Raw genomic sequence first — 17,504 nt, 5'->3', positions numbered from 1 at the left:
GACCGGCTCCCTCGTCATTTCCTACCTTCTTCTCTTCTACCATTACTTCGTAGTTTTGGCAAGCGGCTTCCACTAAGCCTATCTTTTCTTCCACCGGATCCTTCCACCCAGTTGCTTCTTGGACCCTTCTTTCCGCTTCGTCCGCTTCTTCTCTTTTGAACTTCCCCTTAGAGAGGCTTCCAAGGATTGACGGCCAAAAGTCAAACTCTTTCTCCTCTTGCCTCCTCACCTCTTTCCCCACTCGGATCCCAGCTGACGCCAAGTAGTGGAAGGCTTCAACATGTCATGCTTCGGCCTCCTCCATTAGCCTTCTCATGCCCCCTCGGCCTTGATTCAATCCCAAGGGGCGCCTTGTCTCCGTCGAATAGACCCTATTGTTCCAAAGATAGACAATATCCTTTCTTAGGGCCTCTTGAAAGTCTCCACACTCCCTTCGTAGGTGGTCGGGGTTGTCGCACCACATACATCTTTGCGCGAACGGGGGACGTCGATCTTGAGGGCCGCCACTCTCTCTCCTAGCTTGCGCTATTTGGAGATCTCGCACCATCTTTGTGAGCTCGTCTATTGCCGACCCTCCCGACGGTGCTTCAACCACGTTTCTCTCAGGGATGAACCTTGCATTTGCTTGCTCTCTTTCTTGAGGTATTCTACCACCCCTGGGTTCGTGTGTCTCACTAATGGAGCCTGTGGATGTTTGGCTGCTCAACGGAGACCCGTCATTCCATTCCCTTCTATTATCGAAGCGGAGACAAACCCGTTTTACCATAGCCTAATCCATCGTGAGCCCATCATCAGTTTCGAGGAGGGACCCCACCTTCTCTTGATCTCGTGCATCAACAGTCTTTATGAATAGTAGGACCTTGCTTGTGTCAAGCACCATCCTATTGAGCGTCGAGAGTCACGCGAAGCGCTTCTCAAATTCTTGTAAAAGTACCATAGTATTTCTCCCTTTGTCGGGAAGCTCAACCCATTCCATTAGATCCCTTTTCGAAATTCTAAGTGAGTCATCAAGGCCATACTTCTCAAGGAGTCTTTCTTCGACCTCCACCCAATTGCAACAGTCCACTTGGATCTCGAGTACCTCCGCGTGGATACTCGGCGTTACCACTCTAGCGAATCCGGTTAGCTGCCTATCTTCGGGGACGTTTCGCATAAGTAGTTCGGCATTATAGGCATCCAAGTAGCTCGTGATATCTCTTCCATTGAACCGACCCGTTGTGCTAATCACCGTCTCTATGGCCCGGTCTAGGCCGGTGATGCCTTCTCGGGCATTTACCAAGCGGTCCACCGCCGCCATCATCGCTTCAACGAGTTCTCCTCCTCGCATCTTGGTTCTCCCTTGCCGCCCTTTCTCGTCGGGTTCACCAATTTATGTCGCGAAGTTTCGCGCACATGTGATACTTGGGCAGGACCACGGGGGTCTTGGACTAGGGAGTACTCAAGGGATAGAGAAGAGCCGAGGTTTGCTTTACAACAATACTACTTCCCGACCCCTTCCCGAGCAAGGTCTCGTTGCCCTTTGTTTTGTGAGGCTGGTGGCTCTCGTTGATCACGACTCGTCGACCTTTTGAGATCACCACACGAGCCAAGTGACCAAACGGGTACAAGCAAGATGAGCACGCAACATGAACGCACAAGGGGACGATAACACAAACACGAATGTCCATACGTCTTTATGAGGAGGAGAGGTACATGGGCAAGCCCGAACGCTCCCTCGGCACGAGACGACCGAACGTACAAGGAAGACACAAACACACGCACAAAATGCTCGTACGCCTTTATGAGGAGGAGAGGTGCATGGGCAAGCCCGAAACGGTCCCTCGTCACAAGACGGCCAAATGTACAAGGAAGACACAAACACACACACAAATGCTCGTACGTCTTTATGAGGAGGAGAGGTGCATGGGCACGCCCGAAACGGTCCCTCGTCACAAGACGGCCGAACGTACAAGGAAGACACAAACACACACACAAATGCTCGTACGCCTTTATGAGGAGGAGAGGTGCATGGGCAAGCCCGAACGGTCCCCCTCATCACAAGACGGCCGAACGTACAAGGAAGACACAAACACACGCACAAATGCTCGTACGCCTTTATGAGGAGGAGAGGTGCATGGGCAAGCCCGAATGGTCCCCTCGTCACAAGACGACCGAACGTACACGGAAGACACAAACACACGCACAAATGCTCGTACGCCTTTATGAGGAGGAGAGGTGCATGGGCAAGCCCGAACGGTCCCCTCGTCACAAGACCGTCGAATGTACACGGAAGACACAAACACACGGACAAATGCTCGTACGCCTTTATGAGGAGGAGAGGTGCATGGGCAAGCCCGAACGGTCCCCTCGTCACAAGACCGTCGAACATACATGGAAGACACAAACACACGCACAAATGCTCGTACGTCTTTATGAGAAGGAGAGGTGCATGGGCACGCCTGAAACGCTCCCTCGTCACAAGACGGCCAAATGTACAAGGAAGACACGAATAAAGAAAGAAGGAGAGAAAGAAACACGAATGATATCAACCAAAGAGATAAATACGTGTTCGATTCCAACGCAAGACGACCCTTTATAAAATAGGGTTTTGTTTACAATGGCAACTTATAGTTAACCACAAGCTCAATCAAAGCATAAATATTAAATGCCCTTAGAGACAAAAGCAAATCCGAACACGGCGAAGATGAACCCACGAGCACCACCAAAATGCCAATCCCAACGAACCACGACCTCCCGAACGGCGAGCACACGGGCTCGCAACGACGAATGAGGCGGAGCAACGTCGAACCAACAAAGCTTGGGCTCACGAGCACTTCGAGAGCCGACACGAAAAAGACGAGCACGTGACGATGGGGGGGATGAAGGGGTATGAGATGAAGAGAAGTGGTGAATAAGAAGATGAAGAGCTTCGAAGGAAAATTGGCGATAGTCTCCTCCTCCCAAAACGTCCTCTCGAATGAGCCCCCCTCGACCTCCTTTTATAGGAAAAAAGAAAGGGGGGTGGCCAATTTTGTCTTCAATGAAAAAGGAATAAAATTCCTTAAATCACGCTGCATTGTAAGACTAGATTCGATAGCTAGTAGTCAATGTGACTATCCACTAGCCCACTAACTCTCTCCTATACAATATATAATTCTATATCTATAAATTATTTGCTTGTCTCTCCTCTACATTTTATCTCTCTTCTCTCTTACTTTTTGCACGGGCTTCTATGCTCCTTTCCACCCTTTCTTTTCCTTTTTATTTTGCATATGCACAATTAATCGCCTTTGTGTGCACACACATTGCACATGCACATTTTGACCCCCCTTTCGCCGGTTTTTCCTACTCTCGAGCACGTCACATCACGACAACGGATCCGCACCATTGTGTTGGCATGGAAAGAACGAACAAAGAGTATGATTGTGAAAGCTCATTGCAATGGTGGTCAAAATGGGCACAACAAGCGGCAGAATTACAAACGTTGTGAGCGGATGCGGAAAACCAGAGAAAGGACGGTGGCAACTTCTACAAGATGGATGCGGAGAGTATTGTAACCATCCGAGAGGAGTTGTCGGATGACTTCTTGTCCCTGGCAGCGGAACAATTGGCGGCAGTAAGGTAGCTGGTAGAACAGCTAGATGATGACCAGCTTGGCACTTAACTCCAGCTCGAGCGATACGAACAAGAGCGAAGACAACAGATAGCATCGCAAATGTCGGCAGTAATTAACATCAGTGATGGAGAGCAATCTCCAGAGCAGCCACCGAATGTAGCCGAGACCGGAGGAGGCCAGCCAAACGAAGCCCGAGTGGAACAGGCAGAAGAAGTTAGACCGAAGGAGGCAGACAAAGCCCCAGTGCAGCATCAGGAGGAGCCAAAGCCAGAAGTGTCGGGACCAATAAAGCCGGAGAGGAAGAGTAGGCCGGAGAGCAGGTCGAAAACCAACAACAACAACTACTACTACAATCGGAGGAGCAACAACAACAGTCGATAGAGCAACTACCCGATGAACCGTTGGAGCCCCTGGACCAGAGCATTCTGGACATTTTGGAGGATGAATGAAGGGGCTAACCGTGGGTTCGACGTACAATGTACTATCCCACGGGCATGCCATGTGTTGACTGGTTAGGCCAGAGTATGAAAGGGGAGTCGGTTTTGGGAGTTGTAATTAGATAAATTATGGTAATTATAAGATCGTTATGATAATTATAAGATCGGTTCGTAGTTGGTTGCCGGTTGGCACCGGTTTGTAGCACAACCAGATACCTATAAAAGGATCCGGAGATGATGTAATTGATGATGGATAATTAATAGAGAGATGTTGTGTCTTTACGTATTGTGTATCTTGTTAATACCGTTCTGTGCTTAATGTGATTATCCTACGCGTGTATCAAGTTAATCATTCCGGATAGTGACCAGGAAGGATCGGTCCTGTATTACGGTCTGCACATTCCTTACCGTACCACCCCTTTGGTGAAGTGTTCTAAAGGGACACCATGTGTTAGCGGCTTGTCCAGTTCGGTGACAACACTGTCGCCAATCAAGAATATGGATCAAGATATCATCGAGGTACACTAGCACACACCCTCATTGATGAGATCTTGAAATACCATATTTGCCATTCTTTGGAACGTGCTTCCCGCATCGGATAGACCGAATGACATTCTTTTAAATTGGAATAAACCATGTTGTGTGTGAAAAGTTGTTTTGTGTTTGTCGGCAAGGTCTAATGGGATCTGCTAGTACCCTGATGCAAGGTCCAGTGACGCGAAATATCTTGACTTCCCGACTTGATCTAATAAGTCGTCGATGCACGGCAATGGGTAGAGATCATGCTTCGTGATCTTGTTCAAGGGTCTGAAATCGATGCAAAAACAGAATGTACCATCGTCCTTACGGACGAGATGCGGCTCGGAAATCCAATCACTACTTGATGACTCGATGATGTCTTTCTTTAGCATGTCTTGCACGGCTTGATTGATTTGATGGTTATCTAACGGTGAGCGTCATCGGGGTGTGGTTCGAACTGGTCTTGAATCGGTTGTGGGAATAGAATGTTGCACCAAAAGATTGATCTTGGTTGTCTTTGTAGGCTTGTGAAATAGGTCGGGGAACCGTTGAAGGATCCTACGGATTGTGGCTAGCCGTACTTGTGGTGGTTCTAGGTGAATTTGGGTGTGCAAGATGTGTGTGTTAAATTGTGGAGTGTTAAGTAATGGAATTGTGGCTAATGTTTTGTATTAGGTAAAACTAATGTTTGTGTATCAAAGTGCAGTTGTGCGCCATTCTTTATAAACCAATCGCAACCTAACGTCATTGGAAATAGTTGGTGCGATAAGACGTAGAAGGAATGAAGAAAGGTGTGTTGGGCAATGGTGAATGTACAATGTGCTTGTCTATCTTATTGGTATATCTTTTGTTTATCGCCAAAGATGACCTGGATTGGCGTTGCGGGTGAAGTAGGTAAATTCAATGACTCTACTAAATCTATATTAATTGAAGATATGGTGCTTCCTGAATCTAAAAGGGCTTCATGTTATTTGTTATCTATTTGTGCTATTGTGGAACAGACCATACATCCGGAAGAGGTTGCGGCTTGAATGTGCGGGAGCTGCTCTTCCATCAACATCTCGCTTGGTTGTTTCCCTGTTCCATGGCGAGTGATGTAGCGTCGGCCAATTGGATTTGTACATTTTGATGATGTCTAGAGGCTGCAAACTTCCTGCAATACTTTTTAACATGGTCATACCCATTACAATAGAAACAACGGGACTTACCATGATTGTCTCTATCTGGTAAGCTCTTTTTGGCGTTGAATTGTACATTTTGGATGTCTATATCCATCGAGCCAGCGGTCGGCTCCATCGTTGTCTTTAGAATATTGTTATTTGTAGGTGGTGTCGACTGTGATGGGTCGATGTAATCCGGTGCCTCAATTCGTTGTGCGATTTGCACGGCCATTTGGAATGTCGTTGGGCCTTGGTCTCTGACACTACAGTATATGTCATGGCGTAGTCATGGTAGTAGAAAATAGAGCTTCATGGTCTCCTTCATATTGGGGTTGACACGCAGCAACAAGTTTCATTTTGACGGCGAATTGTGCCACCGGTTCATGTGCCTGTTGACGTAAATTGTTTAATTGTTGGAGAGTTGTTTGTGTGACGTCGTTGTTTGCGAAGTGTTGTATGAGTTGCTCACGTAAGTAGGTCCAATTTTGTTGATTTCCTCGGGTTGTTGAATGAACCATGTGGCGGCAACATGTTGTAGCACCGTTCGCAATTCTAACGCCTTTCTTTCGTCGTGCCATTCATGATAACTCACCACGTTGTCGAAATGATCCAACCATGCTAGAACATCTTCGATTGGAAGACCCAAGAAGGATCTTGGGCAAATTCTTGAATCTTTCTGTTTTTTGGTCGTTACCCCATCGGATTGATTTGTAAGCCATGTCATAAGTGTTTGGTTTGTATGATTCACTTGCATCATCATTGTTGACATCGCTTGAAACATCTGCTCCATGGCGGGGTTAACCTGTGTGTGTTCTATGAATTCAGGTTGCATGCTGACCGTGCTATCCCCTTGTGGTTGCTGCATTGTGTATGAAATCTTTGTGTTGTGGATGGTGACCCGACGGCGATTATTGGCCGCTAATGAGAAGAGTCGGTTGTCAACTTGTTGTGCTTCATCAAGAGGTCAGCTGGAGTACTCTACACCTTTAGACATCGTGGCAAGAGCCCGTTATCTCCACCAATGTGACATACACCAAATAGGCTCCAAAAAGGGTCCCTCATTGGACATCCTTTGTTTCTATTTATAGTCATGTTAGTTACAACTTTCACTTCTTTGCGCTACGCCTAACTAACTAGACCCATTCCTGTCTCACTACTTAACAATACTAATCATATTTATATAATTTATTAATGAATGATTGTTCTGTTTTTTAGCGAATTTATTTATTTTTTTACTTTATTTTTTTAAAAACAAATCAATTGATTTTGTTTTATTAAATGAATTAATTGCTTCTTCTTTTTTAACGAATTAATGGTTTTTTTTTAAATGAATTAATTAATTTGTTTTATATTTATTTTGCAAATCGAATGGTTTTATTTCGTATTCTCGGATATTGAGAATATACACGAATGTGTGAATCTATGCATATACATGTATACGAATATACACGAATGTATGAATCTATGCATATACATGTATACGAATATACACGAATGATGATGGATGCCATACATGCAGAGATCGCAGAAGAAGAAGAAGAAGAAGAAGAAGAAGAAGAACTGCTCCTGAGTTTCGCAATGATTCGACTCGTGATGCGTTGGTGGAGATCGCCCGTCACTCCTCCTCTTAGTCTACGATTTCTCTCATCTGATGCTTCATGGACTGTAAAACCCGGTGAGATTGGCGAGGTCTCAGGCATCCCAGAGAAGCATCTCAAGCGTCAGGTATGTCTTTTTCGTCTTTCTCTTTGACAGAGAGAGAGAGAGAGAGAGAAAGAAAGAGAGATTCAGTCTTCTTTCTGCTGATGCGGCAAAAGGTGTATCCACATATGGGCCATATATTATTCTTAAGATGTCACCTATTCATAAGTAGAGGGTACATATTGTGGCTAAGAGGCAGGTCTTGATGTATGTTTGCCACTTGGAGAAATTGTGCAATGTTGATGCATGCAGTAATTGATTGTGTGAAGAATTATGATAATCAATACCATAAAAAATATTCACATTGTAGTGTGAGAACTCCTCTTACTTGATTTCCTGACTAGGGTAGAGTGTGAAGATGCAGTTTTCTCCAGTGGGTAGTCCTTTTCCATGATATATTATTGATTTCAAGGTCATGACTCATGACTATGGGTGTGGGCGGAGGAGGATGACTGTTTTTCTCGAGTCAAACGACATGGAAGTGAGAAGATAAGGTCATGCACATCCTCTCACTTCCTTGTAGGTGTCCCAGAATGTTGGGTTTATGTGAATGTAATAGTATTGCAAGTTGCTATTTCTTTGGCACCCTTCTCCCACTTTTCTGTGAGTGCATTTATAATTCATGTTTTGATGTTTGTCAATACCATGCACATTATCTTTGGGTAGCTCGAGTAGAGTTGCCACACTCCATGTCTTGAATCATTTACATGTGTGATGTTAACAACTAGGAGGAGGATTAGGGTTTTAGTCGTTTTCTGAATTTTGCTGCTAGCATCCTATTCTGGCAGGGAATGTGCCTCCATGCCCTTTATTTTAGCCAAAAATTGTAGATCCTAATTGGATATTCGAGTTTGATGTTTCTCACCTTGTTTCGAAGAGCAAGATGGCAGCCTAAGAACATGTTTTTGTATCTTCTTGTTGAGTGGTTATCTGTTCTCAAATCTCCACTCCAAACAGCAAGACTTGAATAAACAAAGCATTGAAATGCCTGCTCTTTTATTGTCATCTCTGAAGGTTATTGCACTTGCATTTTGATTTGATAACGTGGTAGTATGTGCAGATGTCTCTAAATGACACTCTATGCATGTTCTCCAACTATGATTGTTTGGGATGTTGATGCCTGAATATTTGAAGGAGCTCATAGACTCATAGCTTTGCCTTTGTAAGGGAGGCATGGGTATACCTCTGGTCGCTTGGTTTTGACTATCATGTATTCGGTTTTCCTGCATTCACAAATAGGCTGCTCTCTTAAGGAAGTTCTCAACAATTTGAAGTAAACAATAAAGAATGTTGATATCTTGCAAGCAGAGCAACACATTGTCCCCATAGATCCGTTGCTCAATTCATGCTACTCACATGATGAAATAAATTCTCTAAGTAGTCTATGTATAAGACAAATAAAGTGGGTGATAGGGGTTTAAGAACACTCTATTTATACATTTCTCAAGGCCTTTGCACACGGTACCACTCTTGAGAGATTCTAGGATAAATTGTGTCACTTGGCCAATGTGAATGACTTCAAGTTCCCTAAAATCACATCGTAAAAAATATGCCTTTCTTCTCTCCTATCATTCCTGCACCAAGTCCATTACATATTGTCATCAAAGCAAATATCTTGGCCTCCTCATTGCTTATGATGAGTCTTTACATCCATTTGGGAAAGCTTCAAGTCAAGAGATTCAATTAGAACAAACAATGTCTGCAAGGTGGTCATTTTGACTACAAGGGTGAACCTCTTACATTAAATGAGGCTAGGTCATGTAATCAAAAGAGTAAGTGGGAGCTTGCAATACAAAAGGAAATAAAAGCTTTGGATCCAAATGATATACAGGACTTGGACAAATTGCCTAGGGTAAGACTGTCATTCATAATAGGTGGGTGTATAAAGTGAAGTCTGTGGATGCAAAACCCAAGTACAATGCAATACTGGTTGCAAAAGGATACATACAAGTAAAAGTTCTTTTAATGTAAGAAGTTCACCTTCCTCAGTCAACATTATGTACTGCAATGAGGGATCATATCTTTGTGAAGGCATCCATCTAGTAGACCTCACTCAATGATAACATTATCAGGAATGCAATTTATATCAACATGAAGTTCATTCCTAAGCTCATGGTAATTACCTTGTTATATTTAATTAGGCTTTAATCATTTTCCCAAATTCTCGCAATGGCTAATTTCTGAAGAAGCTTGCAGTTAATTATCCCTTCATTTAAGAAGAATTGGAGCATTAATCAAATAATAATTAGCAAGTTCATATCCAGTATATTCACAAGGTTAAGTTAACTGTGAGAAGGGGATAAGCTGCTGCATTATATGTTCCTGTATGTATTAAAATTAGGAACATAAGTAGCACAGTTAAATGCCACACAGGTACTCAAGTTTTACCAAACTCCCGAAAGTGTGTAGCATTTTATGAATTGTGTGATTGTTACATGAAATAACATGACAAATTTGGCCTAAATATATGCATGTGCTAATCTAAAGCTAAAACAAATACAGAAAGTTCTATATTTCCCATTCCATTTTCCCTGTTTTGGAAACTTAGTAAAACTCTTTTAATCCGCCATTTCTATCTCTTACCTACTGAGTACAATCTGCATGATGACCGTAGATAAGGTAAGGACACTCTACATCAGAGTGGTGACATAGATGTATGACTGGCCAAAGATTGTCAGCACATCACATCAACAACATAAGAGACAATTTGCTTGCATCATGGACAGAATTCATCCACCTATGCTCACAAATGTCTCCATCACTGGTATCTAATTTGGCTGTAGTTTTCTCTTCACATGGTTATCTAATAGTCAACAGAAGTCAAGAAGTTTCAAAAGGCTCAATTAAGCATTGCATCTAGGTATCCAACTTAGGCATACCTTTCTCTTCATATGACTATCTAACAACCACATGGAAGTTAAACATGTCAGAAAGTTTCAAAAGGCTCAATTGAGCTTTGCATCGATTTTATGAGACCTTTATTCACCTCTTTTAAATGGTAAGTGATGGAGCTTTTATGGGGTTAATCTTGTTTGGAAAATGATGTAGTTTTGTTTGTAATACTTGGACTTTGGGTCTCTCGCCCTCGGGAGGGGGTCGTGGCTGTTGGCGAAGGCGGCGGGCCGTAGCCTGGATAATGGCCTCTAGGAGCTAAATACTTTTTGTTTGTTGCGTTACCCAGCCCATTATATAGTTTTACACGGAATGTGTGGGATCAAGCGTGCGGTTGTTTTTTTTCTTGGAATTTCTAATCCCTTATCAAATTTGGAAGTCAATCATCATAATTGAAAGTAGTTCTTCACATCCTGAGATACAATGAGAACATGGCCTGACCCCATTAGTTTATTTTTTTCATGTACAGAATGATATGGGTATAACTATAATTGTTTCTTTTAAAGCTGAATTTTCAAGGAGAAACTATTCCATGTTCAGTGGAGCATAAATTTTTATATTTTATCGGTTGATGTAGGTGGTTATTTATTCTCCGTCTCGAGTAGCATCACAACAAGGTTCTGCAAATACAGGAAAATGGAAAATAAACTTCATATCTACAGAGAAGTATGGTTTGTGTGTTTATACATTTTTTAACCAATTACTTCATTAAAAATTTGCTGGTTCCATTGAAGGCTCTATATTCGTCACCCATTAGTTCTCCTACATTGTGGATCCATTGTCCTTAGCATTTTATATGTATTAGGTTCGGAGTAATCTTGCCAACATTTTTCTTTGGATGGAAAAGTAGCCTAAATGCACATATATATTAGGTCATGTTTGGCAAAAATAAGCGAACGAGCATACTTCTTAATATCTGGTGGGTAAATTTTCCTTTTGTAGCTTGTGATTTTGTTGTATAGATATAATACACAATTGTCTCTTGACATGATGTCGTGAGTTGTCAACTGGATATGCAATTGTTAGTTTTTGAAGTGATATAGTTGGTTGTGAACTGAATACCAATTGTCAGTTGACATGATATAGTAGATTGTGAACTGGATCCAACCCATTTCTCTGTTGACATGATATGGTTAGTTGTGTACCTGGATTTATAGATGGGAAAATCCCTTGATGGGTTGGACATCAACCGGAGATCCTTATGCAAATTTGGGTGACCATACCCTTGTCTTTGATAGTAAGGAAGCAGCAATCGATTTTGTCCAGAGGCATGGATGGGAGTTCTCGGTAATGTCACGATTCTCCGATACCCTTCGTTTTCAAAATTATCAAAATTTGAAGTATAGGTTTAATCAGCAGTTGTTATCTAGGCATAATTAGTTAGTAATTAACAGGTTGATTATTATTTAGTAGCTCAGGAGAACCAATAACCTACATGAAAATTTTATTTTAGTTTGCAAGTAAATATTGCAATTAATAGCTCCGGCGAATCAATAACCAATATGAAAACTTGTATTGGTTCACAAGTAAATATTGTGATTAATAGCTCAAAAGAATCAATAACCTGAAGAACTTATATTAGTTCCAACGTAATCACCAATTATATTCGCAGTTCAAGCCTAATTATGTTTGGGGACACTTCGGTAAATAGATTTAAGAGGTAATTATTTTGTTTCTTTTCTATTTTTTTAATAGTATTCGTATGTTTCTTATGCAGGTGAAGGAACCGCACAAGCCTATTATTAAGGTGTGCAAGTATTAATGAGTTGTGTAATAGGATTTATATTTATTAGTTGCTAAATTCCGTTCATATATTGGCTTTTTTATGTTTACCAAGAGTATTGAGAAACATTGATTTCATTTTTCTAGCAACGATCTCTTTTATTCATTTCAAATATGATATCCAAATATCTGTCTAAACATGATGGATTGCATGCATTTAAGAGACTGAGTAATCTGAGAAAGATATATCTTGTTTGATGTTTCATTAGCAAAACATATTCTCTCCTCATGAGAAGAAAACGTCTCATTGGGCACATGCAAAATGAATACCTAACATGATGGGAGATTGCTGATTTATTGATCTATTAAATAATTGCTAACTGAACCTATCAAAGTAGTTTTAGTTGCATTATAAAGAAAAAAGGAATGTTACTATTGTTATTATGCAATTCTATTGATATCTTTCTCTGTGATTTATTAGTTCCTTTAATTTATTTTTTTCCCATGATTTGATGCTCTATCCTGTGGCAGCCGAAAGCATATGCTGACAACTTCAAGTACAAAGGACCTCCGAAACCTGAGGAAAACTGAAATAAAAAAGGGAACAAATAGTTTTTTTCAAGTACTGCCAAAGTCATGGTATGTGAATAAAGTTTGTCGTCAACTGAAGATTCTCAATATGTGGGAATGCTATTGTTGTTTTCTTCGACTCCTTTGCAATTGCTCGGATACTATAATGGCACTTGGTGTTCTAATTTAACTATACAAAGATGGTTTCCTAGTGTACATTTCTATAATCTTACATGCCTTCACACCTCAATGCTTTCCTTTGTCTTATCTTACATGGTTGTAACTTCTGTGTCAAAGGTCAATTAAGTTAGCCTTTTGAAAATCGTAATGTTGAATCTTATTTCGCGTTGTTGCCATCCACAAGATTTTCTTGATTGTCTCTATCCTTCTCTGATATGGCCTCCCTCCCTTTCAATACACATTTTCCAGTTCTTTGATTGTGCAATGCTGACATCAAACCTAGAATTGTCGAGACTGTTACTTGACCTAGGCTCAATACCAAGCCTAGGGTTGACAATGTTCCTACCCATTTCCGTCTATTGAGTCATTCTCCTTTACACATTCTATTATACACCCCAACCTCCCCAAACTATATATATATATATATATTCATACACACTCATCTACATGTACATAAGACATATACATGAATCATACTTGCACCTTTACATGTACACACTGGCATATATATTGGGATAGTCGCATATCAAGACTCCTCCACACATTAGCACATTCGTTAGGTACAAGGATGTAAGTCCTATATTTAATGAACTTGGTAGTGGAGGATCTAGAATGCATCCTCACTAAGTACAAAATCTTATTTAAGGCTTTAAGGTCAACATTTCTAAGTAGATTTTAATTATGTAACTACTAAGTTACATGGTTGACTAATATAACTAAACCTAGTTGAATAATGCAAAAAAATGAGAAGGTCATCATGCCATGTGACAATCTAGATTATCAATGGGGTTAATGTCTTGGCCCATTTATAATCTCCAGTCAAACAAATACATTACATTTCACTTTGACCTCCATCCATGTATGCATCTCCATACAATGTTCAATGTATCTTTGTTGGAATTGCATGCTTCTAGCTCCATTCTAGATCAAGTTGTTCTACTCCCACCTTCAAGTCAACCTATTGATGGCCTAGAATTTGAAGTTATATTTTAGAATCCAATGTTGTGCTAAACAGACTATATATATATTGGTTGTGTCAACTCTAGGCATTTATGTCAAATGCACTTTTTCGTATTGATGGAGTTGTATCTTGGTTTACAGGTCCAAACCGTCATATCCTCTCTATCGCGGAGTTTGGCTCGTTATTAACGTAGGATATTCTATAAGTGGTGAACTAGGTGAAAGTGGTCATCAAGCACTCTAATCTTAAGTAGCGAGCTTTGTTAACCCTAATCCCATAAATAATCACTCACCTCTCTTAGCAATACTAACATAATTAAGAAGATTGTTAACACCCTAACAGGTTTTTGCATTAGATATGTATGATAGTGGACACTCATACAGAGATTACAAATGTAAGTAACAACCACAACTTGATTAGCAACACATATACACCACACATACAATAGGAAGGAGTGATTAGGCTTTGGCTAATTAAGTCTTAACCGTAATTACTCAACTTACAACAAGTGTGTGTGTGTGTGTGTGTGTGTGTGTGTGTGTGTGTGTGTGAGAGAGAGAGAGAGAGAGCCCAGATGGATGTAGCTCAATTGGTAAGGGTGGCCAATGGAGATCGGGTGGTCATGGTTTCAACCCTCTAGTAAATTAAGAGGATATGTATGGAGTAATAGAGAGGTGAGAAAGTTGGGTTTCGAACCCAAGATGTAGTGTCAGTAGTGTAAACAACTTACCACTGAGGTAGAGAGAGAGAGAGAGAGAGAGAGCTTGATTCAAAGAAAAAAGGTGAAAAACTATCTATGACTTTTATAGCTCACTTACAAAAAGGTTGTCAGGTTGTGTTATATACAATAGGTACTTAACATTGGTTAAGATGTACACCCGATGATTGAAATTTGAAGTCCATCAACAATATCTCACATCTTGACAAATTGAGTCCCGCCTTATGACTCAGGGGATGGTGTCATAACACTACAAAGCTCCATAGGTATTGGGGGTCATGAACCCAATACCTCCTCATACATTTCGAGTGTCGTAACCAATTTACAACATCTTATATTTCCATTCCAATACTCCTATCATCACCAAATGACATGCATGCATAACAACTTGCTAAACCATTATAAAATTTATATCATGATTATATTTGCAAATGAATAGCCAACATTAGACAAAGATAATGATTTAACGATTGAATATATCACACACCCCACATAGACCCCCCCATATAGAGATGCCCGCACTAAGAAGCTCATAGTGAAGTGCATAGAGACAAAACTTCCCTATTAGAAATGAGCCACCACATCAACACCGCTTCCCATCAAAGGTAAGACTCATCTTAAGTTTAATAACCTTTAAAATGGTACCTTATATTGAAGCATTGCAAGTCAATAGGATCATGACCACTGCAATGACCCCAAGATCTACACCCCATTAAACATTGGAAAGGGGATTCCAAGTGCGAAGATGACACCTAGAAATTAGTCCAATACACAAGGACATGTGCACCGAACCCCAAAGTAACACACCATGAACCTCGCTTAGACCCCTTCTAATTGTATCATTTTACTCTCCGAAATCCCCCCCCCCTTCTCCCCTCCCTTTTTTGTCTTCCTCACTCTAACATTCTCGTTCTCATTTTCCCCCCTTCTTGCCTTCTCATCATAACCCATAGACTATTTTTTTATCATCATATTCAATCTCTTATCATCGTAACCATCCCCCTCACTAACATTGATATTACATCACATGAACCTCACACCTCTACTTGCATGCCACCATCACTAAATCCATCATTGTCCACATGATTGTTAATCCATGTGCTCCCACATGAGTAAGTAGTTGCAACCCTTGCTCTCCAACAAGTAGTGCATTGTCATCGCGAAATCATAGTGAACATGTGTAATGGTACATATATTGTGTTAAAAGGAAATGTCAATGGTCAATTGGAATGGACACATACAATGGGCAATAGGGCCACAAAATAATATTGCAACATGGCAAGCCATTCTAGCATGTAGATCATGATGATATTTGCAAAGGTATAGCCAACAATATACAAAGACAAGGATGTAATGATTGAATCCACCACATCCCCATACTAACTCCTTATAGACATGCCCTTACTAAGAAGTTCATGGTGAAATACATAGAGACAATATCTACCTTCCCGATCACCGTGTCAATACCACTTCCTATCAAAGATAAGACACGATCTAAATATTATTACCTCGATATCTTTGCACATTCTGCATTGCAGACATAGAAGATAGTGATTGATGCAATAACCCCGAGATCCCAACACCAATAAACATTGGAAATGCAATTTCAAGTGCACTTTGCTAGTTTCACCCACCCCCCTCGCGATATATCATTTTCCTCTCTCCAAAAAAGGTCCCACTCTATCTTCTTCCTCTTTGTTTACTTCACTCCTTTAGCATTTCCCATTTTCACATTTTCCCCTCGTACATTCTTATCATAACCCCTAACCCTTTCTTTATTATTGTTTCCCCATAAACCCATATTTTCCCTCAACTCTCTCTTTTACCCCCAACCCCACCATTCCCTCAATCATAATCATTTCGCCCCATCATCATTATATGCCTTCTCTTATCATTGTCACCATCCCACTCACCAATGTTGGTATTGCACTACTTTAGACGTCACGCCTCCACGAGCAACCGCCATCTCTAAATCCAATGCACATCCATTGCCACAATATTGTTTTAAACATGTCCAATGGTACACATGTTGTATACAAGGGGATTTTGATGTTGAGTTAGAATGGACATGCATTGGGCCATATGGTCATAAAATAACATGATGGAAAACAACCAATCACAAGTCCTTTTAGTTTAATCATTCTCTTGCGCAATGTTAAGAGTGTAATAAGGCTTGACTATACCCATGTGTGCATCATTTTAGAAAACCATATCTCCACATTTCCGCGATATGTAGTTAAGCATATTTTGTATAAGATATGAGAGGTTTGACTCGAACTTGCACATTCAATTTTAGAAAACCACATTTATATTTTCCCAACAAGTAGGTGTCACACAAATAAAGTCTAAAATGCGACATATGGTGTGAAATGTTTGACTAATATGATTTTTGTAGATCCTTGGAAGAAGAATGTTTTAACAACAAATGGGATTTATTAAAAAAATATCCTTTGTTTTTTGTATATTATAAATATCATTTGATAAATGCCCAAGAATGAGACAAAGTAAGGATTTTCCATGGCATTGACATTATCATTGAGGACCTGAAGCTACACTTGGGTATTTCAAGGTGAATAGGGAGTTTTTGGTTGTATTTCATCATATATCCTTAAGTTGATTTGCACCAAAAACAAATCTTCTTTGTTTGGGTGAGACTTTGGTGTTTGTAGACCATTTGAATGTTCCCATTAGTATTGTATTTTGGTTGACAATGTTTGTAGTTGTTGATGTCAATTATGCTTTTAGGACATATGTTTATTCATTGAGTCTAAATAATTGTTCGTAAGATTTTGATTCAATTATGTAATATTTTAGTAAATATTGTGGCATTTCAAGAAATGCATAATATACATTCCTTAAAGGCATAACAAATGTAAAAATTCCTTGCTATTCTAGCATTTGCTTTCATTAACTTGTAAGAAGTTCATGTATAGTTCTTTTTTTCCTTTTTCTTTCCCAAAAAAGACGTTGCTTTCCCATTAGTTAGGAGAGTTTTTTACAAAAAAGGCTATACGATGTGGCTGCACAACTCACAACAAATGTACTGGTC

The 17,504-nt window shown here is 40.5% G+C and overlaps 1 protein-coding gene across 1 annotated transcript; it reads left to right on the top strand.

The window, feature by feature from the left end:
• The first annotated feature begins 7,231 nt into the window (after positions 1-7,231).
• LOC147866174 (NADH dehydrogenase [ubiquinone] iron-sulfur protein 4, mitochondrial-like) lies at positions 7,232-12,868 on the top strand. Its single transcript, XM_087316538.1, has 5 exons — positions 7,232-7,436; positions 10,882-10,970; positions 11,462-11,591; positions 12,022-12,051; positions 12,558-12,868. Exons 1-5 carry the CDS (start codon positions 7,290-7,292, stop codon positions 12,615-12,617), a joined length of 456 nt encoding a protein of 151 aa, XP_087172664.1. The 5' UTR covers positions 7,232-7,289; the 3' UTR covers positions 12,618-12,868.
• Positions 12,869-17,504: the final 4,636 nt, after the last annotated feature.

The sequence above is a fragment of the Azolla caroliniana genome, unplaced genomic scaffold, assembly GCF_043228905.1.
Source record: "Azolla caroliniana isolate FFs.n. ecotype wild unplaced genomic scaffold, voAzoCaro1.0.p SCAF_3, whole genome shotgun sequence".
In the NCBI taxonomy this organism is placed as follows: domain Eukaryota; kingdom Viridiplantae; phylum Streptophyta; class Polypodiopsida; order Salviniales; family Salviniaceae; genus Azolla; species Azolla caroliniana.
The sequence above is the reverse complement of the archived record's forward strand: the minus strand, read 5'-3'. Positions and strand labels throughout refer to the sequence as shown.

Bases quoted from the DNA above. Each gene is read 5' to 3' on its own strand.
- LOC147866174 (XM_087316538.1), top strand. From the start codon at position 7,290: ATGATTCGACTCGTGATGCGTTGGTGGAGATCGCCCGTCACTCCTCCT. The intron at 7,437-10,881 runs GTATGTCTTTTT...CGGTTGATGTAG, and splicing joins AGAAGCATCTCAAGCGTCAG to GTGGTTATTTATTCTCCGTC. The intron at 10,971-11,461 runs GTATGGTTTGTG...CTGGATTTATAG, and splicing joins AACTTCATATCTACAGAGAA to ATGGGAAAATCCCTTGATGG.